The following is a 26,232-nucleotide window of genomic DNA, read 5'->3' as shown; positions in this document are numbered from 1 at the left end:
AAGCATTTCAGGTTGGATGAAAGAGGTGTGCTATGGTTCAAAAACCGACTAGTGCTACCGAAAGACCGCGAACTTAGAAATCAAATCCTAGATGAAGCTCATTCATCCAAGTTGTCCATCCATCCATGTAGTAGCAAAATGTATCAAGATTTGAAAACCCATTTTTAGTGGACCAAGATGAAGAAAGAGATCGCCGCCTAAGTCGCTAGGTGTGATAATTGCAGTAGAGTCAAAGCTAATCATTTGAAGCCTACTGGATTGCTCCAACCTTTGTTTGTTCTAGGATGGAAGTGGGAGGAGATCAGCATGGATTTCATTGTTGGACTCCCACCCACTCAAAAGGGTTTTGACTCGGTATGGGTAATTGTAGATCGTCTGACCAAGTCCGCGCACTTCATTCCCGTAAGAACAAACTATCGACCGCATCAGTATGCAGAAATATGCATAGCTCAGATAGTACGCTTGCATGGGGTACCAAGAACAATTGTGTCAGATAGGGGATCTCAATTCACTGCTCGGTTTTGGGAGCACTTGCGCAAGCAGTTAGGTACCAACCTTGTTCGAAGCTCAGCATATCACCCTCAGACCTCTGGGTAGACTGAGCGAGTAAATCAAATCTTAAAAGATATGTTGAGAGCATGTGTGATCTCTTCTAAGGGTTCATGGGAAAAGTGGCTACCTTTAGCCAAGTTTTCCTACAACAATAGTTATCAAGAGAGCATCAAGATGGCTCCTTTTGAGGCTTTGTGCGGTCAAAAATGTAGAACTCCTTTGAATTGGGTTGAGCCCGGAGAGAGGAGATACTATGGCATTGATTTTGTCATGGAAGCTAAAGAGCGAGTGTGTATTATCCAACAACATATGAAAGTCGCTCAGCCTAGGAAAAAGAGTTATGTCGACAAGAGAAGAAGACCTATCGAATTTGAGGTGGGTGACTACATATACCTCAAGGTATCACCCATGAAAAAGGTGCAATGGTTTGGGGTGAAAAGAAAACTAGCACCTAGATATGTAGGCCCATACAAGATCATTGAGTGAAGTGGAAGGGTAGCTTACAAGCTCTAGTTACCTCTAGAGATGCGAGCCATATTCAATGTCTTCATGTTTCTCAACTTAAAAAGTGCCTTCGCATACCTGATGAAGCCATTGAACCAGCCAATACTAAGCTCCAATCATATTTGACTTATGAAGAGAAACCGATCTAAGTTTTGGAAGAAATCGAAAGAGTCACCAGGAGCAAGGTCATCAAGTTCTACAAAGTGGTGTGGAATAACCACAGCGAACAAGATGCCACCTGGGAACGAGAGGATTATCTACGTGAGGTTTATCCCACCTTTTATGAAAAATGGTAGGTCATCCAAATCTCGGGGCAAGATTTCTATAAGGGGGGAGGGGCTATAACACCCCAGTGTTACGCATATAATTGGCACTTGCATTTCATGAGCACAAGCACCATCCAAGCATTCATGAGCATGAGCATATGAAGTTTCAACTCATTCACTCTATCTTTATCACATGTGATGCTGCTTATATACATGCATATGCTTGTGATCATGTGTGACTAATGCAAGAAATGGTTGTGAGATCACAAAAACACCTTAGACATATCTAGGATGGTAAATGGAACAATGTTTGTATTCATGACATGGGCCAATTTTGCTTCTAAGTCCTAGTTTACTCGTAATGTCATTTTTCACGATCCTACTTTGACCAAAGTTGAACTATAGCACAAAGTGTTTGCATGGCAGTTCACCCTTAATAAAAGTTATAGTTCTTGACATGGGTAACAAACTTTGTTTTAGGGCCATGAGCTAATTCAGTGCCTAACATAGTCAAAAATAGCTCCAAAGTAGAAATATAATGTTGTTTCTAGACTTAGAAATTTTTCTAAGTCTAAACCTGATTTTAGTTTCCATGTGCTCTACTCTAGAGCTTTATAGTTTGAAAACCATCGTGAATTAGACAAAACTTTCAAAAGCAAAGTTATATATCTCTTATAGCTCTAGCAATTTCTATTACTAGACTTTTTGCTAACCTCGAACTAGATTAGGAGATATAGAGGTGCAAAGTGGCACTGTCAGTCGGCCTAACGGCCAATTTGAATCGGTCGATCGAGCGCGTCGTGGCTGACCGCTGTCAGGCCGCGTGCGCCATGTGGCGGTCGCTCGCTGGCATCGCCCGATCGGTCTGGCTAGCAGAGGGAGTAAAGGGAGGCGCAGCTGCTGCTCTCTCCCATTCCCACTCTCTCGCCTTGCCTCTCTCGTTCTTGCCCTCGCTATTGTCGAGCCGTGCCACCGTCGCCACCGCCGTGCTCGTGCGCCACCACCGCCGCACCTCCATCTAATCCATCACATGCATAGCTTCGTCGTGAGTCGCTCTACCTCCCTGACCTGCCATTGTCATCGTTCGAGCTAAGGTAAAGCTGCATTGCACGTTGTCGTCGCTGCCATGGCCACGAAGCGCTGTCGAGCTCTGAGCTCGTTGTGGCCAGCCCTCTACTACTCCTCCTACCTCCTCTCATGGTTCGTCATCGCCTTAGGTCATAGAAGCTCACATCGTAGTCGGTTTAACCACCCTACCGCTGCCGCCGCGTGGAAACACGCCACCGCACCAAGCGCGCCCATCATGGCCACGAGCTCAAGCTCACCGTGGCCGGCACTGACTAGGTCCCGTCGTCCCCCTCTAGCGCATGTTTCCACATCTCCATTAACCCTAGCACCATCACCAAAGATGGAGACCCATCACCAACCACCATCTCGTCAAAATGGCAGGCGCCACCACGTGCGTTGTGCGTCATTGTGCTGCCATGCATGTGGCCAGAGCTCACCGTTGCTTCACCATGGCCATAACCTAGCCCTAGAGCTCCGCTAGAACATCCTGACGTTGTAGCCACGCTCACCTGGTCGTGTCATCATCAGAGACGGCAAGTTTGCCACCGCGCGCAGCCGTGGAGCCACCATGCTTGCCGGTGAGGTTGCTCTGGTGATGCGCTGAGTCAATCACGGGTACCAGTCAACGTGGGGTGTCTAGCGAAGCACGTTAGTGGCGACCTCACCGCTAGTGTCCTCGCCGTTGGCAAGATATGGCCGGTCAAACGTCGTGCCCTGCTCCTGTGTCGCTGACACATGGGGTCCGTTGACCACGGGGCCAAACTATCGGCGCCTCCGTTGACCGCGGGTAGAAGTCGGGTGATTTCCTGTCACCTGCGAGATATAGGTGGACACTGAACCACAATTGGCTATATTTGCTATCGTATAAAAGAACCATAGGATGTTGTAACTCGAGGCCGAACAGAGTCTATGTTGTAAGTTAACTCATGTGAATCTGTCTACCCCGATTAAGGACCGCATCATTGTTGGTCCTCGATCATTTTGAACGCATGCCTCTCACTTAGCTGGCCAGATAACTCGTTTCGACCATGAAGCTGAGTAGCTCAACTCAGGCCAGGCCTCGTTCTATCAAAGTGTGCACACTAGAGGTAGTAAGGATGTGCGGAGAGCCAGACATGAGCCTAAGGGCAGGGTAGTCCTAATCGTCCTGGCAACTGGTAGAGTCCCTGATTGTGCGTCGCTGATCGAACCCACGAAATGTGTACCTAAGTTGTACCAAAGGTGACCTAACGCTATCATGGCTGGTAGACCTAGGTTTGTGTTAGGAATAAATTCCCAGCTAGTTGCAATCGATTCGAATCGCTGTCTCTCCCAGATAGTGAGAAACTTGACTGAGCTTCCTTCTACCGTAGTGATAATGGCAAGTGGAATGGTTCTGAGAATGATATAATAAATTGCTATGGTTACTATTGTTCTATCACTACTGATATACCATATGTTTGGCATAGGTTAGTTGCTAATTCATAGATGAATAGCTATAATTAACTAACTTGATGACCGAATTATAAAATGTATAGCTCAACTAGTAGCTTTTATGCAAAATGTTGTCAAGCTAGCTCCACTTATAAAGCCTTGCATGATCCTTGGAGTCACTTTATTTTTGGTTTATGGCGAGTAAGTCTAGTTGAGTACCTTCTTGTACTCAGGGTTTATTTCCCACTTGTTGCAGGTAACACAGTCTTTCATGGCTACTGTAAGAATTGCTTCTGTCCCGCTATGGACGAGGAGTAGGCCCCGGACAAGGCGCTTCTATTTATATATCTAATCTATGATGCTTTTGTGGGTTGTGATCATAGACTGGCAAGTATTTGAACAATGGTGTGAGATGTTGGTTTAAAAACTACTTTGCTTCTGCTACTACTTTATTTGAACTTGGTTTGTAATAACTTTAATCGCACTCTGATGTAAGGCAACATATTTGTGAACTCTATGTAACATGTGGCATGTATGTTGAATCATGTATGATCTTGGTTGTATGTTGGCGATGAATCGAGACCCTTCATGGTACTCGATGGACTACCGGGTTTATATAGGCTCAAGTATGATAGTACGATCGCTTGCGGGCTACCATTGTACTTGTGCTCTTATAAATTGGACGGTTCTGTTGCATTGACGTGATCCAAATGTTAGAATTGATAAAAGTGTTTGGCGGAGCGCATTCAAATATGTGTTGCATAATGATGAGCTCTATCGGAGAAATGCCAAAGACTTGTTGCTTAAGTGCCTGGGTCTGATCAAGCAAGAGTGGCTATGGGAGAAATCCATGAAGGCATTTGTGGTACGCATCAATCGGCCCCAAAGATGAAGTGGTTATTGCATAGAGCCTGTTTTTATTGGCCTACTATGATGGCCAATTACTTTCGTTACTACAAAGGATGCGAAGAGTGCTAGAAGTTTGAAAATATTCAGCTTGTGTCTGCTGCTATGCTTCATCCTATCATCAAACCATGGCCATTTTATGGTTGGGGGCTAGACTTTATTGGCCAAATTCATCCCCCGTCTTCAAAGAGACACCATTTTGTGTTGGTTCCTATGGATTACTTTACAAAGTGGACCGAGACAGTTCCTTTGAAGAATATGACACATAAGGAGGTAATTGAGTTCATCACTGAGCATATTGTTCATAGATTCGACATCCCTCAAACATTAACTACCGATCAAGGGACATCATTTGTGTCCAAGGAAGTGAGGGAATTTACCGAATTATATAAGATTAAGTTGTTCAATTCATCTCCATACTATGCTCAAGCTAATGGTCGGCTGAGTCTAGTAATAAGTCTTTGATCAAGCTTATCAAGAAGAAGATTGAAGAAAATCCAAGGAGGTGGCATGAAGTTTTGTCTGAAGCTCTATGGGCACATCGCATTTCAAGGCATAGTGCTACAAAAGTTACTCCTTTTGAGTTGGTATATGATCAAGAGGTCGTGTTACCCGTCAAAGTGAATTTGGATGCATATAGGCTTGCTAAACAAGATGATTTATCTGTTGTTGTGTATTATGACTTGATGATGGATAATATCGATGAGGTGACTGATGTGAGATTAAAAGGTCTCAATGAAATAGAGAAAGACAAGGATCGAGTTGCCAAGGCATATAACAAAAAAGTCAAAAGCAAATCCTTTCAAGTGGGAGAAGTAATGTGGAAAACCATACATCGAAGAGCAATCAGTTTGGCAAGTGGTCACCAAATTGGGAGGATCCTTACAAAGTGATCAAAGTCATATTCGGTAATTCCTATCTGCTAGAGACATTGCAAGGTGAACGTCTCACAAGAGCAATCAACGGGAGGTATTTGAAAAAGTACTTTCCAAGTGTTTGATAAGAAGCCTAAGCACTCTCCAAGCAATGGCCGATACATGTATCACCCTTAGAACAAAAATGGCCGATGTATACATCGCCCTTAGTCGATGAGCATCCGATGAGAGGGGTATCGTCGTTGTTTGGTTTTGTTTGATTAATTGTTTTCAGGTTCATGCATCATTCACTTAAAAACAGGGGGCATATGTTGACAACCAAAATTGTCCATTTTGTGAAGTTGTCAAAATATGAAACGGATTACATCATTGTGTTCCTCTCATTGAGATGGTCAAAAACATATATGGAACGTCCAATTTGGAGTCTGGATGGAGTTATGCTCTCGAGAAGTTTGCTCAGTTGTCGGCAGTTCCGACCCAAGTCAGAAGTTTCGACTGTCGGAAGTTTCAATAGGTGTCAGAACTTCCGGGAAGCCTGAAAAAACCTACTCGGGTACCAGGGGTTATCCCCACGTCGGGAGTTTCGACAAAGGTCGGGAGTTCCGACTCTCGGAAGTTCCGACGGAGGTGAGAACTTCCAACAGACCTAATTAAAAACCCTGTTCAGATCTGGCCTTTTGGATTCCGATCTGAACTATTCTAAACTCGTGGAAAACTTGAAAAATAAGTCTTGGAGAGGTTTCATACTGGGATAAGACCACCTCTCTCTATATATATGAGAGGATCATGGCCGATTGAGTTCACATCTATCCAATCGTCATGCAAATCAATCTACTACCTCTACTCCAACCCTTTTACCCCCTTCTCCAACCCCAATGATGTTTATCCCTTGATCCAACGACAAGGATGGCGCCCTAGGCTTGCTGGCCGACCTAGGGCAACCCAGCGACGTCCTTGCCCTGACGGGGTCCCTCCCGGACGAGAGCTTCAACGGTTTCTTTGCTAGTTTACCTGAAAACTAGCCGGTTCTTCGTCACGCAAGCACGTTGGTTATCCTTTGGTGGTTTACTTGTAAACCTCTCAGTTCTTCACCGCGAAAGAGTGACATTCTCACTGTGTTCTTCGGTCCATAGCGACCCCGGGTGCATCTAAGGCCCTACTGATGTGTGATTCGGATGACTTCCGACGTCAACAAGTTTTGACGCGCTCGTTGCAAGGAATCTAGCAAGAAGCCTAGAGCTTCTTTAAAGATGGTTGATATACACATGTGACCGTTAGAATAGTATGGCTGATGTATATATCACCTTTAGAACAAAAATAGTCAATGAACTCAGCATCATTGTTATAATTGTCATGTGTTTTTAAACCCGCATATGCTTTGCTTAAAAACATGTGGGCATATGTTAACAACCAAAAAGGAATCGGTGAGTTGAAGATAGATTGTGAGTTGAAGATAGATTGGGGTGCAAACAAGAATCAACTGAAACGATCAACATATTCAACCAACGTTTATCTTCACCACCCACTCTTCGCATTGAAATATGCCGACACTCCCCTTAGACGGGCTGAATCCGAGTGGTTGATTGTTATGTCCCTCCCTCTCCACCACCCACCGACACTAGCTCCCTTAGACAGGGTTGACCGAGTGGTTGATTGTAGCACTAGCACGTTTAGTTTGTATAAGTGTGTTTTTAACACAAACGGTCATCGACGACTGGAGCACCAAGCGCTATACCATCTGCTGCTATTTGTCCACAGCACATTCATGATTTCTGCAGTTGCAAATATTACAATGGGTTCAGCTGCCAGCTGAGTTTCTCTTCAACTTTCTGCAGGTTTCCTCCAGCCTATCAACCCATTCCAAGCATCAAACAGGGGCTTCCATCTGAGCTCCTCCCCTGCACGGCGCCTTGCCTTGGCCTGCGCCTCCGTCTCCGCTTCGCAGTTTGCATCCCCTGCAACAAAGTTCAAACAGATGGAACTTTGTATGTTTCTGAAGCTCATTTGCAGGAACAAGTAAAGAGACAGATATTTTGGTTCATTTTACCATTGGGGCTCCTGGAGCTGGTGGATTGATCCGGTTCCAGTTCCTGCTCCTCCCTTTCTAGTCTCTTGGCGAAGTTCTTGGCTGCTGCAAACACGTTCCTGGGCCGTTCCCACCCACCGCCGAATATGCCATGGCCTTCCTTTGGTTGCGGACGGGACAGGAATTCCAGCACAGGCAGCTCATGGCTCTCAACCCAGTGGATGCAGTTCACGGGGCAGGACTCCACGGCCAGCTGCCCTTGCACAACATAATTCAATTAATCAGCAAAGCACTAGGTGATTTCTATGCTGTCGGCGTCGGGTCAGGAAACAACCAAACGACCTGAATCTGCTGCTCCAGGTCTCCAAACTGGATCTCCACGTGTGCGCTGCCGAGAACGTCGTCCATGGCGAATGTCCTAGCAGCATGATGCACGCACTCCCGGCATCCTTTTGTGATGCGCCACAGTAGTTAGTGTGTATTCGTGGCCATCTACAATGAAACAAAAAAAAAATTGATGCTGGGTAGGTACCTATGCACTTGTTCTCGTCCACAAAGAGAGCTTGACTTCTCACAGGCCCATTCCAAGAACTGTATCCGTCCCCAGTGTAACCGACTCCTAACCCCACTCTACTCCTGCCCCTTCCATCAGCATGCCTGGAAATATCTCGCATCAAAACCTTGTATGCCTCGTTCAGCAACAGCGTGTAGTCATGACCCTGAGCATTCAAATCCCAAATTCTTCTATTTTAGCTTCAGAAAATTAGCACGGAATAGAACAAAATTGATATTAGAAGCTGTCAAAATAAAACTAGCAAACCTCAAAAAAAAAAAAAAAAAAACTAGCAGCTGTTCTTTTCTTGGGCACACCCAAACTATGAATGGAAGAAAAAGGGGTGAACGGAAGAATAGAAGAGCAAATGGTAGAATGAGGAAGAGGGAAACGGATGCACCTTGTAGCCGGCAATGTCTGGATGGTGCTGCTTCTGGAGTTTCCTGTAAGCGTCCTTGATTTCCTGAGGTGTGGAATGAACTGCGATACCCAGCACCTGGTAGTAATAATCCCTGGTCCTTCCCCTTGCTGTGCTGCAGCACCTGATCACACCTCGTGGTCTGTCATGGTGTGGTCTAATCAGTTCATGGTGAACTGATCCATTTCTTGGTAGCAAATGACAGTGATCAGATACAGCAGAGGTGCCGAAGAACCCTACCATTTCTGTATGGATTGTGGTTATTCCTTCTGTCTTTGGTTTTCCCCAGCAACTGGGGATAGTTCTGTTCAGATATTTGCTGCAGATATTTCCAAATAGCTGTCCTTTTCATAGAGTAGATATTTGCAGGAACTTTCTCAATTTCTGCACTTTTCAACAAAAGAAAACTCGACCACAGGGGGAAATGATAAGAACACGGACCGGCAAGGGGAGATCCCCGAGCACACTGCTCTAACCGGTATAACTCGTGAGAAGCTAGTTACATTTTACAAATGTTTAGAAAATATTTGCACAAGTAAATATGTGAATTTTATATAGCCCAATAAGTCAACATGTTCATTTTCAAAGACTCCTAGTCATAGAAGTACACTTATTGGTCACAATGAAATCTACAAACCACAGTACAGGACCAATGCTTGTTTCAGCATATATATATCAGAGTTTACACGTGTTGTACATCTAGGCATACAACTATACATGCCATAACACCCATATGTCCCAACCATACAAGCGTACAACAGTGCTTATTGAGCTAGCTAATACATACATACATACTACATCTGTGGTCTTGTCTGGACTACATAGATTTTTCCATCCTTCACTACTCCCTCGATGTCCTGAGGAGAACCATATAGCTCCTCAATGGCATGGCCAGCCCGTGCGATGCTTGAGAGGATTGAATTTCGAAATCCACGGTCTACTATAAGAGGGTCAGTTGTGTAATCAAGTACAACTTCATCCTCCTCATCCATCGGTACACTAAAGAAACAAACAATTTATCTGTCATTCCAAGCCAATAAGCACCTTAACATATATTCAAGAAAGGGATTTCCCTAACCTATCATATAATCCTGCTCCAGCATAACCTTCCAGATCCTCGCCGTTGGAGTCGGAACGGAAGATGATCGATCGCCTTATGAAGAGACCAATTGGCTTGCTCGGGTAACCAAGTAACTACAAATGGGCTACAGATTAGATCTGGCAAACCAGGTTAATGATATCCTTAGTAGCAATTTTGCAATCTGGTTGGGGAACCTATTGACCATGAAAATTTCCCCAATTAATCTACATTTATTTACCAGTTTACCTATGTATAAAGTATGTTCACTGCTAAGGGTATTAGTGTAATCTCCCTAGTCTCTTTTTTTTAGTGCATAGCACCAACTCTCCAAATGCAACGCTATTACTTTCATGTTGCATTTGAGAGAGGGTGTTAAGGTATAATAGTCAAGGGTGTTAGTGTGATCTCCCTAGTCTAGGAGATTACACTAATACCCTTAACATTCATATGCAGCCTACTTTATAAGTAAGAAAATTCCCATACTTTTGGGTTGAAATTTTCGAGAACGACACAACACCCAATATAATAAATTCATCAACTTCCCAACTGAAGCAGATTGCATGATATTAGCCTAGCATAAGACAATTTCCTAAGAACTAACCTTGGGAGAGTCAAGTTCATCTTTTTTGCAAACAAAGCTCATAGCACGACCAGGATAGGCTCCCACGAGGGTCTCTCCAAGCCCTTTCACCACTTCAGCATATATCTCAGAAGAATCTCCAGACGATGGGTTTGTAGTATGAATGACAAAAGCATAATCTGCATTCACAATTTCTTGCACGAGAACAGCCATCGAAAGGTACTCATGATCGAGTTTCACCTTGCGTGTGCTAAAATATGCTCTTTCGTTCCATTTTGATGCCCAAACCTATAAAGGAAATTGAGATATCCAATGATCATACTTGGAAAATATTTTCTTACATTCAGTTTTCCATGCATGTTGCTTATTTGTAATCGGTCTATCTACAATCTGTGGGATCAAATGACCCCACGAATAAAGGCAAAGAGGTACAACTTAAAAGTTCCTGGTGTTCCTAAGCAAATGACCTACAAGGATATGCCGAAACTTTTTGATCAATTACTAGTATTAATTGTAGATGAGGGTACCTTTTTAATAGCCATCCATGCTTGCTCCCAACGCTTGTCGCCTTCATCACCAGGCCAGGGCATTCCAGAGCCTAGCATCCTCTCCTTCAGCTCATTAACCTGAAACACAAAATAAGGCATACATGAAATAAAAAGATTAATGTCATAATTAAGTCTTAACTGCAACAAATATAAGCATATAGAGATATCTTACCAATTGCATAGGAGCAGTAAGATTAAGAACGGCTTTTCTTATTTCACCAAGAGCACTAAAATCTTCTTGAGCAAGCCTGATCTTAAGCTTCTCTATGCTTTGTGCTACTTCCTGCCATAAAAGAACAATTGAATATAAGGCAGATCGTTTTTTATGAAACAGCAGAGGGTCCCCTACTGATATTTTTTATTTATAAGGAAACCATAGAAAAACAAAAAGAAAGAAACAAGAAAAAGACAGAACAAGGATAATGGATCCAAAAGAAATAAAAAGGGGAGGGGACACTAGTTCAAACTGCACAACAAATCCCTAAGAAGAGGCTTCTTGTTATCATTTGCTTTGATATGGCCAATTCTGTTTCCTGTCTAAAGACACCTTCCAATGAGCATGGTAGGGTCATTTACCATCAAAGATAATATTAGGTAGATCATAACTTATTTCAAGCGTATATGTAGTTTAGCAAATTAGAGTTCATGGTAGAATGAGAATATAAGCTATGAAATGCATACTACTGAAGACGCTACTTACAGATCAGGCTCGGAAAAAATGCATTGGTGTTCTGAATACCAAAATGGCCCCTTAGAAATTGGTGGGCATTGAAGTGCACATTGATATCTTCCCAATAGTGTATTTCAAACATGTAGAAGAAACAGATTTCTCCAACAAAAATATAGCGCTATTGTTCAAGTATATAATGTCAACAAAGAACCACCAACTGACCTTATTAAGACCATCTGACAAAACCTTCTCAAAAGTGCCAAATGGTATTGCAACTGATGTTGGGACACCGACCCATGAAGGTACTTTTCCTTTGAGGTATGCTATATTCCGAGACTTGGCCCCAACCTGAAAATAGAAATGTGAGCGTAAGCACAAGGCCAAAAGAAAAGAAAACCAGCATAGTAACAGCTGGTTTCATCAAGTTTTTCTTATGAATGAAAAGAACTCCTTATGCAAAAGTTTATATTATGTACCATTTCCTCAGAGAATTCTTCGGCTGATATTGCATATTTTCCAAGAAATTTCTTCTTGGCCAATGAAATAGATCGTACTGCATGGCCAGCTTCTGCATTTGGAGAACTTGATTGCTGAAGTTCACTCTCTGTGATCTCCCTATTGAATACAAGATATGAGATGTGAGTATCTAACAGATAATTCCAGATTGGCTGTGAAATGTTGGTAACATGGGACCACTCAGTCAGATACTGTCCAAGTTGATGGTGTGCCATCAAGTGTAGCTTGACCATATAAATTGTGTAAAGTATGAAGGGTTTTTTTTCTCAAACACACGGTGATAATTAGACAGGTATATAGACACTTGTCCTTTACACAGAAGAAGATTATATTAACCCTAAAGACATATCCTGTATGTCATTAATAACAAACCAAAAATTGCTTTAGTTGTTTTCTTTATTTTTATTCAGTGTTGCACTTTGGAATCCCTGGACCTAGTTAGTGTAGGTGTTGCAAGTGTGTTGTTTTTGTGGTAGTGTGTTTGTGTGGTGCCTTTTCAATTTCCTTTGTTAATGCAAAGATACACTGCATATTTTAGGAAAAACAAGCCAAAATTGTCTTTCAAAATATCAATATATATGCATCTAAGTTACCAAATGAATGAACTAAGCTGAAGGAAATATTAAAAAAAGAATTAGTTATTAGCCTTTATAACCTAGCTTCATTAGACATGAAGTTCAAATAACCTCAAGTACCTATAGGTTATATCTGCAGAAGTAGGCTTGAAGGAAAGCAGTTTCTGATCATATCCTTCAAGTTCAGACAGAGTGATGTGGTCAAAACATGTCGCAAACAGTACCTTCATTAGGAAAAAGCTGGTATGTCAACATCAATACAAGAAAAAAAAATCTGAGAAATCTTGCAACATAACTGTGAAAATAAACCTTGCTATTCCTTGCTCGGACTGACACATGGGACAGAACATCTGGCATATCAGGTGTAATTACACCAATTACTCCATCTGGTATTTCTTCCTCTCCCTTGACACTCTTTGCCACAAGGATGGTTGGTTTATCATAAGATTTGTTCTGGACAGCAAGTAACTCATCAACCACAACCACATAACCTGATACTTCAACCGGGCTTATAACCTGCCAACTGTTATCAGGAGCCAGATGTCAGGTGCAGTGTAATAGAATATATTATCAGATTTAATTTCTGTGGTTCACATAAAATTGTGGAGAGGGTCACTAGTACCACTTTTAGAATTATGCGTTCATTTACCGGTGAGACAATGTAAAAGAAGTTCAACAGCAGTCATAGATTTTACATTTTTACCTTCCAAGATTAGCAACGTTCCTTAGAACAGGATCAAATCGGTTCAGAAGAGCAGACAGAGTAGCAGCTGATCCACCGCGTATAATTTCTTCTGTGAAGATACTGACCTGAAAAAAGTGATATCTACTATTAATTTCTTGATGAGCAAATGGAACATTAGGTTTGATTTCTATCAAGTACTCACTGCCCATTGGTCTATGCTGAGTAACGAGCCAAGATATTCAGCTGAGGGCTGCATCATACTATGGTACTGTTCTCCCTTGCTCGCAAGGGCAAGTCTGATTCTGTCAAGAAATGCTTTAGCGTAGAGAGCCCATTGGTCGTCTTTTTTCTTAGCCATTTCCAAGGCTTGGTTCCATCCCTTCAGGAAAAAAAAACATTTAGACAACATCACCATTGTTAAGCATCACAAAATAGAATCACAAATAAGTTCAAACAAACAACTGTTTCCAGATAGCACAAATGCCATCGTAAAACAAGTGTCACTTCTGTATCCATGTGATTCAAACAGTTGAAACTTTGACCATCCATGTGTTTAATGTGCCGAATAACAAAAAAATGCTAAAGGTACACAAAAAATGAAATGTAAATTCATAATACTGCAAAATTAATAGCTGTCACTAAAATGCAGTATCAAAATATATAGGGCAGAGTTCATACACTAATTGTTAGTGACCATGCTGAGGCAAATAACATTTCCCCTCTTACTTGCAGTGATCAAAGTAAGAATTTCAACAGCAGTATGGTGTTACTTAATAGTTCTCTGTATGCATGTTTTCGTTAGCAAATTTTGGCATGATATGAATATTTTTCTAGAGATTTTGGAGAAAACATTTTTAAGAAAGGCACATGGTAAAGAAACAAGAAATAGAAAACAAGAAAAATGAAATTTGCAGAGGCTGTCTGATCTACATAAACAATTGATTATCAATTTACAAAATAATGTAAACCACTATAAAAATCTTTGTATTTCTGGATGATAAAGAGTCGAAGTGTACCTTTAAGCAATACAGGATGTCTTCATTGTCATCAATTGAAAACGCAAGATTTTCAAGGACAAGACTGATGAAGTACATTATTTTCTGGATTGAGCAAAATGGGCATCATGAGATAATGCATTTGGATAAGCTAAAAGCAACATGCGATGCGGGAAAAGGTGCATTTAATAATGTCTTCTATAGCAATATTTGTGTGACCAACCTCTGGGGGTGCATCATTGAGCTCCTCGTATGACCTTTCAATTGCTGTCCTGAAGGTAGAATCAAGAGCAATGTCCAAAAATATAAGATCTTTCATGCGTTCAGGCGAACCAAGAAGCAAAGGGCGCAGTTCAACTCGAGCTTCCAATAGCCCCTAAAAGTTAACAATTTGTTGTCAATAACTGATCCACAAAGCAACCACAAAAATGGGTGGACTAAAGAATTCAGTCAGTTATGGAGATCTAGTTGTTTGAATTGAGATAATGAATCCTAGCATCTGCTCTTTGTTTTATTAGAAATCATGAACTTGGATCTATTATCACTGACCTCAAGAAGTGGTTCCACTGATTTATCCTCAACATGGTCAAGCACAAATTCGAGCAACTCCTATACAGGCAGTAAATGTCACAAATGTAAGAAACTATGAAAGTACATGTTTTGAGAAAAGAAGTTGAGGGATTTTTACAGGAAATCCAGATGGCAAACCCTTCACTGGATTGATCTGAACACCAACCATGAAACCTTCACCCTGTATCGAAAACGTTAGTTCATTAGACATGAGCACAGGTATATAAAGCATTGTAGCAGAACAAACAGGGATGAGGATGATACCTCTGATTTGTATCCCATACAAGTTGCTATAGCAGATTCAAGATCAGCACCAGAATGCACAGCCTAACAGAATGAGAAAAACAGAATAGCACTAGTCAAACATTATGTCAGGGAAAGAACATTCAATCACAGAAAAGATGAGTAAATGCATGTATTCTTTTTTGTCACAAAAAAAGGTACAACGTGACTAGTCTTATCTACACACTAGACAAACGACCACTTCACGACTAGTGATTAATCTTAACTAATCAGAGTCTAAGTTCTAATTGCACATCCATACTTCCTAGACGCCAGACTTGGGTCTCAATTAGGATCTAAATGTCATATGGACGATCCAGACACTCCACTAGGCAAACAGTGATTTTTTTTCTCGAAACAGGAGAACTGCGCATCTTTATATATTATAGAGAGGAAAAAACAGCCCAACAAAAGAAACACACACCACCCTTAACCCAAAAAGAAGTCATGTGTATATACCAACCACCCCTTGACCCAACAGGATGTCAAGGGCAGGTTGCAACAAAAGAACGGAAGAGAAATCGCCTATTACTAGGGAAGACCGACCAACTCTTGGAGCTTTCGTGCTCCAGTCATACTCCACATCCTCATCTCTTCCTCAAAGTATTATTGAGCATCTCTGAGAGAAGGAGAGGCACCATCAAAAACACATTTGTTACTCTGAATCCAAAGTGTCCAAGCACCCAAAATCACAACACTGTTAAACCAATTTTTCCTTGTCTTTTCTATCTTCCGACTTGTCTTCTTCCACCAATCCGCAAATCTCAATTCATTGAATCGGGGTGCAACTCTTTCAAGACCAAGGCGTACCAGAACTGTCAAGCAAATACACAAGTGGAGAGGATGTGCTGGACTGATTCTTCATCTTGGTCACATAGCACACACTTGTCCTGGATGAGAGAGGCCTCTCTGTGCTGATCTATCTGCTGTCCAGCATTTATTTCGAATGGCAAGCCATAAGAAAATCTTGCATTAGCATAATTGGGAACGGCATCATATATATTCTCACTAGCTTGGCTGTCTTAGAGTGAATTAGAACTTAGGCCATAGGTATGATCGACAAGAGGATGTGGCCCTAGACCACATCAGCATGGCTGCAACAGCAAGGTAGAAATCGAAGAGGGCGAAGGACTCGATTTAATTCTACTTGCTTTATTCAAGAAAAGCAAATCCCCTTTTATAGAGCAAGGGTAGCACTAACTAATATCCTAATAAACCAAACTGGAACAAACCCCTAACAATCCTTATCTGATCCCTTCACTAACTTAATCATCAAGCAAAATAGCAAGCAGCTAACTGGTTGACCTACTTGGCGTGGCTAGCTGAGGTAAGCTTCTTGTTGCACTGGCTGTAGAAGCAGGATCACAATGATATAAATGAAATTAAGATTCCAAGAAATAAACATCACATGTCTATGTTAACTTGGCCAGCTATGCAATTGAATGAGTATGCCTCAGCAAAGAACACAAAAGTTAGCCCCTGGAAATTTCTTTAGATATAATGACATATGAGATGGGATGTTTTTTTTTCCAATAATATCATCAAGCAGAGAAATCTAAAAATGAGGGAACCATATAGTTTTTTTTTAAAACGAATAACTGTGTCACATACCTTTAGGCTTCTCATGTAACTTCCCAGGTCACGGAGTAAACCCTCCTTCTGTTCACTTCTGAAATTTGGTTCTGAATGAATAGCACGATCATAGCTCAAGAGACGCTCTTTGGTTATGCCATTTTTGTTCAAGGTGTCCCAGTAAACGCTTATATCAAAATCACTCTTGATATAATCAATTAATGCCTGCCCAAGGAGAGACGAAACCATCAAAATCTCAAAGCCTAAATGTTTACAGTATTAAGAATTCTAAGCATCCTCGCTCAAGAAAAGAATTCTAAGCATCCAATACCTGGCATATCACTACATCATCTGGGCTTGTATTGTTGTGCAATTTCTGGTGCCATTCTTCCATCATTCCACCTTTGCAGTCATTATTTCTCTGTAGCACACCAAGCATTTTATTGTTAACAATGTCTATGTTTTGGATGAGCACTACCAACTGCTTAATTCAGCAAAGCAATGAACGAAAATAACTATATATTCACCAAGGACCATCAGTTTTACCTGTATTACTAATATCTCATCACGAATGCGTTGACCAACATCACCTTCACCTCCACGACCAACAGCAGCCATTATCATTCTTAGTATCTCTCTGTACTGAGGATGAGTTTTGTACATATTCTCAAGATCATCTGTAAACCTATCTTGTGCTTTGCTAATCTCACTGCATCGTTATTGAACATTATGAGATGCCGTACAATATACAAATGAGTTATGTTTTTGTTTGTATCCATACAATATTCTACAACTATTAATTGTATTCTGTTTTGTCATTTATGGTGACCAACAGTCAAATTAGGTTTGCATGTCAAAAGAAAAGGGCAATTTCTGATTCTTTTTAAACAAAGAGTAAAGTAAATAATAAAAAACAGGTATATACCGTGGCTTCACATTATAGTTCTTATTCCATGTTAGTTGCCTGGTAGCCATGAATCTAATCCAAACAAAAAGTCCAACAATACCCAACAGTCCAGCATCTCTGGCTTGGTCAGCTAGATCTGCTGCAATATTGAATCTGTCGAAGAAAGAAGTAGTTTAGGAGAACTTTCCATGTAAAAGGCAGTCATATGGTTATGGATATTTTAGTGCCTGACCTGTGCATAAGAGATCGCTGGGCATCTTCCTCCAGATCTGCTATTCTCTCCAGCAACACCTTAGCAGTGCCTTTGCCAGCATCGCCATTGTCCTTTAACTAAGAACAAATTGGAGAGTTTTACAAGTAAGAGACTGTAAAACAGTCGAAGCAGAAGAAGCAGTATGAAGTTTGCAAGGTAAAGTGGACAAAAGCAATTGCCTTAATATTTCTGGCATCACGGGTGCTGAAATCTAGGAAAAAATCGGAACCATTATTTTTTATCCATGTTTCACCAGACCGAAGAACAAATGGCATTCCTTTGTATCCTCCATCATCAAGCTCTATCTCAACAACCTGGACAATAAGAACCTTGAGATGGCAAGACGGCTAATATAAAGAGGGAATTATAACAAGTTGACGGTGTTAGTTCCACCTGGTAATGCAAACCATCCAATTCAGATTTAGTAAATTCAGTTTCACACGCCTTGTCTAGCAATTTGGAACCAGATGGCAATATATTTGAAGGAGGTGCCTGCACAGTTAAATAACACTGCATTGGCACTGATAACAGTGTTTAATACAGCTGCTTGCAGCTTTAAGAAATGGAAAAGATTTTGGAGTTTTACCGTCCATTCTCCAGCCTTTTTTGCCAAAGACCAGTGAAGAATAAGAGGCTCCGTATGGTTTGTTGCCAAGTGAACTTCTGTTTTATTTTGAACCTTGGTGGAAATTGCCTTAAGAAGAAAGAAGCTTAATTAGCTTGGTGGAAGCAAGGGCGGGAAATGCAAACAAGCTGTCAAGGATCCTAACCAGTATCTCTTTATCACCGAACTTGAAGAGCTTTCTGCTTAGAACTTCACAACCATCCTTCTCATGTAAAGACGTGGTGAAGAGATCAAGAACCGTTGGTTGTTTTGGTGCAACCTCTACTTTCTTTTCCATAACTGTATGCTTATGTTTACTGAGAAGTTGCATGATATCTCTCTTTTTGCGCTGAATCCTTTCTACAGAGAAGTACTTCTTGTTCTTCAGCTGCTTGGAAACTTTACTCTCAATGTTTCCTTTCAAAATTTTCTGCCTCAACTGATCAATAGAGATTCCCATGTCCACCTCAGCCTGCAGTTCCTTCCTTGCTTCCTCAAATTCTACCTGGCAAATTGTGAAATAAGAACCTCCATGAAGCGTTAAGCCAACAAGCTATTTTACGCTGTTGAATCAATGTATTACCAGTTGCTTCTCAGGAGGATAATTTGGCTTGCCCGCTTTCTCCCACCTTATATAAGCCTGCACCTGTACAAGGTCCTCTGGAAGTTTATCAACGGGCATTCGAGATGCAGGAGATTTACTTTCATCTGATGCAGGTGCTTCATGTGCTTTTGTCAATTTAGCTCGAAGCTTCTCTAAAGAAAGACCTCTACTTAATTCCTCTAGTAACTCAGCTCGTGCAGCTTCATACTCCTCCTGGAGAAAAATGCAACAGCTACCTATTTTTAGTTAACTAATAACTTAGTGCATCAAGTTCCTTCCAGATGGACGATGGAATGTTTAGTACTAAAAGCTTGCCTTTTCTTGCTCTGGTGTGTATGACTGCTTTCCCTTTCTTTCCCACCGAAGGTAAGCTTGGATCTGCACAAGATCCTCTGGCACCAAGGTAGAAGTAGCAGAAGAGGAGGCACCAGATGCACCATTACCCTGATGGCAGCTAGACTGGAGCTGAATCTGAAAATTCTGACCATTGTTTTTAAACCTGTCCAACGTAGAGTTCAGATGGTTGATATCTTGTGCATTCAAAAAAACAAGCACTCAAGCAGTGATACACAGTAATCCAAACAGCAGTATTACCATTTGTTCTGTGTCTCGTCAAAGATGAGGAACTCAATAGCTTGCACCGCAGGATCATCTATCTCAATTCTCAGAGTAGAGTTATCACCTGACTGCACAGTTATAGACATTAGTAACTACTGTTCCGAGGTAGCACAAAGATCCTTGATGCAAGACGACTGACCTTTACAAAAGGCGTCCTAAGAGCCCTGTTCTTGTACACTGTCGTTCCATCAGGTTGTCTGGACGGGAGGATCCAATCTCTGCAGCCAAGGAGCTCAAGTATATCAAATTCAATCTAAAAGAATGTATAAAAGTGGCAAGAGAAGCAGTGCCTCTCACCTCTTGTCCGGGCGAAGGACTCCCCAATGCAGAATCAGGGAACCGCTTGTGTTGGTCACCTCCAGGCCGATCACTGACGCCAAACCCTGCGGCGCTGGGTTCACTGCAACCTGTTCCCACACAATGCACCAATAGTGTTATAGAGATAAAATTCGTAGCAAATGGTGAATGAACCTGGAATCCCGCGGTCGCACCTGGAGCTCGGAGTTGGAATCCAGCGTGAACTTTCCGACAAGCTGCGATAAGAGCAACGGAAAGAAAGGAAAATGAAGCAGGCAAATTGCCAAACAGTGGTAGCGCATTAGCTGATGATGGCCCAACGGCGAAACATAGAGCAGACAAGAGGTGCTTACGTCGGGGGACGCGCGGTCCGCGGACGTGGCGACGGCGCGGGGCACGACGGGGCCGCGGCGGGAGGCAGCGAGTGTGGTGGGGCGGCGCTGGCCCCCGCCGCTGCGTCGGAGGGACGCCGACTGCTGCTGCCGCTTCGCTGGCGAGGAGGCCGCGGGCCGTGCGCGGATCGCGAGAGCGCACCGCTCCGCCGCCGCTGCGGAGGCCGCGGCACCGAATCCGGTCATGGCACGAATCTCAACCGCTCGGACGCTTTTGATATCGACGTTGCAGCGAATCTCAGCCGCTGTTGCTCGGCTTGCTCACTCGCTTTCTACGCGTAACAAAAAAAAGACGAAGCAGACATTATCGCAAGAAAGCGAACGAGTGGAAATGGAATGCAGCCAAGAACAAGAATCGACAAGATCAAGCCAGCGCACGCGCGGACGGAGTATCAAGAGGCCAGGAACACAATCATCAGCAAGATGAAGCCATCGCGCACTCACCGATGCTATATATGCTATATTAGCACTTAGCAGGATGGATGCATGGCTCCGAGAGAGCGAAGAGAGAAGAAGAGGATTGGGAAGGAGGCGAGAGGCGAAGCGGGGGCTGCGGAGGAGGAAGATGAAGTGGGAGGAGGAATGGGCGCGGGCGGGGCGGGCGTCAGCGCAGCGTCTCGTTGCTCGCTTCTCTCTCCTCTGTCCCGTTCCCGAAGAGTGCGCACAGAGAGCGGCGTGGATGGACGCAACGCTAAGCGACGCGACGTAATTATCTTCTCGCTTCGAGGCAGCAAGGGAGTGCCAAATTAATGCCTATTTCGCATCCTCTCCCTTCCTATTTCTACCATTTTCAGCGCACTGAAAAAAGTGGCACCATCAACATCAATGGAAAGACATGCCAATCAGATATTTTTCCGATGCCCCTAATTTTATCTCAGTTTCAGACAAGCATATGGCAACAGAATCAAACAAATCTTTCAACATACGCACATGCAAATCCATTGGAGCTTCTTATATCAATCATCAAAATCAAAATAAAAACTACTATAGTTATCCATTTTAGCTTCCTGAATAGCCATCGAAAGTTGCACATTTAAGTCCTTATTAAACCAACCAAGCCGAGGCTTTGACACCTCAAAGTTTTGCTTCTCCCTCGGGCCCTGTTTAGTTGCACCCCAAATTACCAAATTTTTCAAGATTCCCCGTCACATCGAATCTTTGGACGCATACATGAAGCATTAAATATAAATAAAAAATAAAACTAATTACACAGTTTAGACGAAATCCACGAGACGAATTTTTTAAGCCTAATTAGACTATGATTGGACACTAATTGCCAAATAACAACGAAAACGCTACAGTAGCGTTTTGCCAAAAAATTTAGTATCCAAACTGGCCCTTGGTCATTGTCATTTTAGCTTATCTGGACTTTGCTTGCATATATATAAATGCATCGTTGCTAGATTTATACTTCCTACGTGGCTCGGGCCCTAGATAAGAGCAACTTCAAGTGACTCTCCATCCTCTTCCTAAATACTAGGAATAGAGATTTTGAAGAAAAACTACATCTAATAGCTTCTCTAAATGGTTATCCAAATATAACCATCTTTTATTCCGGATTTTTCGCTAGACAAAATTAAAAGACGAGAATAGCTCTCTAGAATGTGCACGAGATATAGAAAATTGTTGGAGAGTAAAAAAATATAGAAAATAATTTTTATGCAAATGATTTTCTAAATGATTATTTAAAGAGTGAGGTTTAGAAAGACTCTTGGAGATGCTTTAAGAGCCTGTTTTGGCCTTTGGCTATTGGTTTTTTCTTATTGAGTTAGTTATGAATTTTCAGCTTCTCAATAATAGAAAAATTGCTCTCAATGTGTCTTTCAGATTCTAATTCATTCTCAAAAGGTCAATTTTCTAGCTTTTCAAAAGTTAACTCAAAGTCAAATTGTTTGTTTCAATTTCTGTCTTTTGACTGGCATGAAGTCAAATAGAAGCGGAAACAAACAAGCCATAAATCAACTTCTAGAGTCATCTTGAATCAAAATTTTCAGTTAGACGAATTTATGGAGAAAAAATCAATATTTATGATGACACCAAATTAACGTAATTAGATGCATAGTAAAATATATTTATGATATGTCTATTTAGTGGTGTAAATATTAATTTATTTTATATAAATTATAAATTTAATCAAAATTGACTTCTGATGATTTCAAAAGGTATTTTAATTGGGACAAAGAGAGTATAAAATAACTGACGTATAACAAGGAAAATGAACAAATGCATAGAGATGGAGAACACGAAAGAAAGATGTCACGTGGATAGATGCTGGCGCCGAGGGAACAAATGCACACTCATGAGACCATTGGGGTGTGAGCGTTGGGTTGTGTTGAATCTTTAGCCCGTGTTTAGTTGCAAAAAAAGTTCCAAAAAAGTGCTACAGTATCTATCACATCGAATCTTGCGATACATGCATGGAGCCCTAAATATAGATGAAAAAAAAACTAATTATACAGTTTGATGGGAAATTGCGAGACGAACGTTTTGAGCCTAATTAGTCCATGATTGAACACTAATTACCAAATAAAAACGAAAGTGCTACAGTAGCAAAATTCCAACTTTCCCCTCAACTAAACAAGGGCTTACTGACTTGCTGCGTCGTGCCCGAATTGTCCACACAGACAACATGCCCAAGAATGCGGAAAAGAAAAGTCCAATGACTACGCTACCTATCTGCAGCCTGTTCATTCGGCTGTGATTTATCGTAAACGATCGTAAAATTTTACACCAAAATAATATTTTTCTCTCAAACAAAACAACCAGCGGTACTGCTCTGCCTATCGGGGAAAGCAAAACCGACACGAGATCCAACGCAGGCAGTGCCGAGCCCGACTGGGGATCCGGCCGACGAACACCACGTCTTCATGTGTACCGCAACCCACGTGCCTGACATCTGGGCCAGAAGGCAAACAGCTGCAGCTGAGGCAAAATGGCTCGCGTGGCGCTTATGCAAGCACACGTGCCGGCCCGGGACGGGTCGGATAACGAGCGGCGGCGACGTGTGCGGTGGAAGGCAGTGCAGCACCTGTTCGGCGTGCCGGCGGCACGGGCTGGCGAGCTAGAAACTAGTATAAAAAAAAGCAAGTGATGCAGCAAGTGTGACGCAAAGGTAACATTGCAAAGAAAATATAGTATCATCCTAAAGTTAAAATGTGTGATTAGTAGGACAATTAAACTATATATACGCATTCAGGAAAACGTGGAAGAACTATCAGTGATGACACTACAATACGGTCGCTTGAACTTATCAGTCTACCTTATCAACTATGGTATAGTGTTTTCCTTTCACAACAAATCAGCTTCAGCCGGCTTATTAGCCGTAGAAAACCATCATCAGTCAAACAATGATCAAAGAAACTACTCCATCCATCCCAAATAAATGCACATCTCACTTTTTAAAGAGTCAAATTTTTAGAGTTTAACCAAATATATAATTATACTAATATTTGTTATATATAATAATCATCATTAGATTGAGCATAGAATATACTTTCATAATAAATTTATTTAAAAATACAAATATTCATGCTATTTTTGTATTTCTAATCAAATTTTAAAAAGTTTGTCTCCTCAAGAAACTATATGTACATTTATTTAGGGGGATATTATTTTCACTGATGTGATAGAACATCTAGGGCAGTGGCGTTGCCTTTTTCCGAGAGGAAATACTTCGGTCTGTTTGGCTGGCCTTCTGGTTGGCTCCGCCTCTGGCTCCTCAAGAGGAGTCCTGCCAAACGTTTTATGGAGCCATTTTTTAGTAAAAAACAGAGGAGCCAGAGCCGTTTTGGTAGAGCCATAAATTGTGGCTCCTCCAAAGGAGCCCCTCAGGAGGAGCCATGCCAAACACTGTGGGGGTATGACCCCCGGTATCCATAGGACAAGACATGGACCGCACCATCAGAGGTGGCCCAGCCCACAAGATCAAGGCGTGCGGCACACGGGACTGATCGACGTGCACAGCAAGGCTACAATAAGATATTGTAATACCAAATAGGATATTTTCCTTGTAACCCTATCCCTCCTGAGCAATAAGAAGGGGCAGGGTCCCCTAGACGGTAGATCTGATCATACGCAATACAACCCACCGAAAGACACAGGACGTGGGGTATTACGCCAAGTCGGTGGCCTGAACCTGTCTAATCATTGTCTCTCGTGTTCTGTGTCACCATCCAGTTCCCTCACACGTATCACAGAACCGTCCAATTTATAAGAGCACAAGTACAATAGCAATCACTGAAGCGATTAAACCATCATACTTGGGCCCATATAAACCCGATAGTCCAATAAAATTGCGAAGGATCTCAAACAACCAACATACAAACCTTTCCACGGCGGTGATGGCAGGGGTTGGTCTAGTTCCGTGTGTTACCCCGTCCACGGTTTCCGCAACCGAATGGGCTGAGCTAACGTCGCTTGCCTCGATGGCTCGAGTGACGCGCTCGGTGAGCTCACTAACGAATGCGTTCGAGCGGAATCCGAGTCCATCGTTCGTAACGGGGTCGGCATAGCCCTCATGTAACATTCTACTGCTCCTTAACCCGCCTACCGATAGATGCCCAGTCGTTCCGGAGAGTGACTCAGGTGGCCCGCTGGCCTCCCCTCGATGGGGATTCTATGGGCATGGCTCAAGGTTAAGATCGAACAAGAAGGTTGAGATGACCCTGTCTGCTTCTGAGCATACTAGACGAGGGTCGCTGGGTTCATCTATGTTTTCTCCCCTGGCTCTGTTTGACACGAGGCGGCCCCGAGCCCTTTCACGGGCTGGCCTTCAAACCCCAGTCGGTCGTTGCTCATGTTGAATGAGGCAACTACCGCTTCGTGATGCAACACGAAGCGTTGTGATGCATTAATTGCGTATGCGACACTTTGGGTGTATGGGATGAATGAATGATTATATGAATGAATGTGTGAATGCGTGTATGAGAATGGATGAATGAATGATCATGCATCAGAAAATAAAGTAAGAATGTTTGGTAAAGTTATCTTGATGACTCGAGTGATGGGTTTGAGGAGCTCTTATCGGATATGTTCGAATGGGATCCGTGTCCGTCTTTTGTGGCGGAGTCGGCGTAGCCCGCATGGGGCATCCCATTGCCCCTTACCTGTCTCTCGGTAGTCGCCTGAGCTGTTCGATCTACTCAGGTAGCCCATTGGTCTCTCCTCGACGTAGATCCTATTGGTGGGCCCTTCCAAGCCCTGCCTGGGAAGGTGGAGGGCCGTTTGCATGTGGTTGCGCCTTGTTTCCTGCGCCCGACGTGCGGTAGTGGTGGGCCATCCTCAGGCCATGTCCTATTTAACCAGGCATAGTTTTGTTGGGCAGGGCGTATCCCATTAGTCAGGATGCATCCCACCACATGCCTATCCGCATTGAATAGGGGAAGAGAGAGCGTTTTTTGCCCCTTCGCCTTTCTTCAACTGCTGCCTTTCCTCCTTAAATAGGGGAAGGGAGAGAATTTTCGTCCCATTCCTTCACATATTCTCCAACTACTGCCTCTCCTTCTTCCCTCTCGCCAAGCGAAAAGAGGGTAAAGAGGGTAAAGCGAGGGAGAGGAAAACTCATAGATCCGTTTGTGAATCCGAAGCACAATGTCGAACTAGAGGTCATCCAATGTAGATGAGGCGGTGCTGGCCGCCTTCACCGAGAAGGGGCTACTTCCACCGAAGGAGGTGGCGCACCGGTGGGCACCTATGCCGGGGGAGGCTGTTCCATGACCTTGGTCCGATGAGGTTGTCTCCTTCCTCGCCTTCCATGAGCGTAGGCTAGGATATCCCATGCACTGGTTCTTGCGTGGGCTCCTCAATGAGTGGGGCCTAGAACTGTAGCACCTCAATCTGACTGGGGTGCTGCATGTCGCCGGCTTCGTGACTGTCTGCGAGGCCTTTCTCAGGATGAAGCCAC

The 26,232-nt window shown here is 42.7% G+C and overlaps 2 protein-coding genes across 2 annotated transcripts; both read right to left on the bottom strand.

Moving 5' to 3' along the window:
• Window positions 1-7,230: 7,230 nt before the first annotated feature.
• On the bottom strand, window positions 7,231-8,880 carry LOC136524384 (chaperone protein dnaJ C76, chloroplastic-like). The gene is made up of 5 exons (XM_066517784.1): window positions 8,564-8,880; window positions 8,143-8,329; window positions 7,953-8,059; window positions 7,632-7,863; window positions 7,231-7,539 (listed from the first exon to the last, which is right to left on the bottom strand). Exons 1-5 carry the CDS (start codon window positions 8,822-8,824, stop codon window positions 7,406-7,408), a joined length of 921 nt encoding a protein of 306 aa, XP_066373881.1. The 5' UTR covers window positions 8,825-8,880; the 3' UTR covers window positions 7,231-7,405.
• A 349-nt stretch (window positions 8,881-9,229) lies between these two features.
• On the bottom strand, window positions 9,230-21,070 carry LOC136524380 (alpha-glucan water dikinase, chloroplastic-like). The gene is made up of 33 exons (XM_066517778.1): window positions 20,775-21,070; window positions 20,292-20,602; window positions 20,133-20,174; window positions 19,939-20,048; window positions 19,781-19,859; window positions 19,618-19,709; window positions 19,339-19,522; window positions 19,003-19,236; window positions 18,586-18,924; window positions 18,402-18,509; window positions 18,209-18,307; window positions 17,995-18,129; window positions 17,795-17,892; window positions 17,581-17,715; window positions 17,202-17,364; window positions 16,987-17,076; window positions 16,695-16,880; window positions 15,066-15,128; window positions 14,920-14,982; window positions 14,781-14,840; window positions 14,455-14,607; window positions 14,253-14,336; window positions 13,439-13,615; window positions 13,255-13,361; window positions 12,861-13,074; window positions 12,672-12,775; window positions 11,937-12,075; window positions 11,683-11,808; window positions 10,963-11,073; window positions 10,770-10,868; window positions 10,264-10,530; window positions 9,660-9,775; window positions 9,230-9,580 (listed from the first exon to the last, which is right to left on the bottom strand). The coding sequence occupies exons 2-33, from the start codon at window positions 20,514-20,516 to the stop codon at window positions 9,376-9,378; spliced, it is 4,407 nt and encodes a 1,468-aa protein (XP_066373875.1). The 5' UTR covers window positions 20,517-20,602; window positions 20,775-21,070; the 3' UTR covers window positions 9,230-9,375.
• Window positions 21,071-26,232: the final 5,162 nt, after the last annotated feature.

The sequence above is a fragment of the Miscanthus floridulus genome, chromosome 18, assembly GCF_019320115.1.
Source record: "Miscanthus floridulus cultivar M001 chromosome 18, ASM1932011v1, whole genome shotgun sequence".
In the NCBI taxonomy this organism is placed as follows: domain Eukaryota; kingdom Viridiplantae; phylum Streptophyta; class Magnoliopsida; order Poales; family Poaceae; genus Miscanthus; species Miscanthus floridulus.
This window is presented reverse-complemented; position numbering and strand designations above follow the sequence as displayed.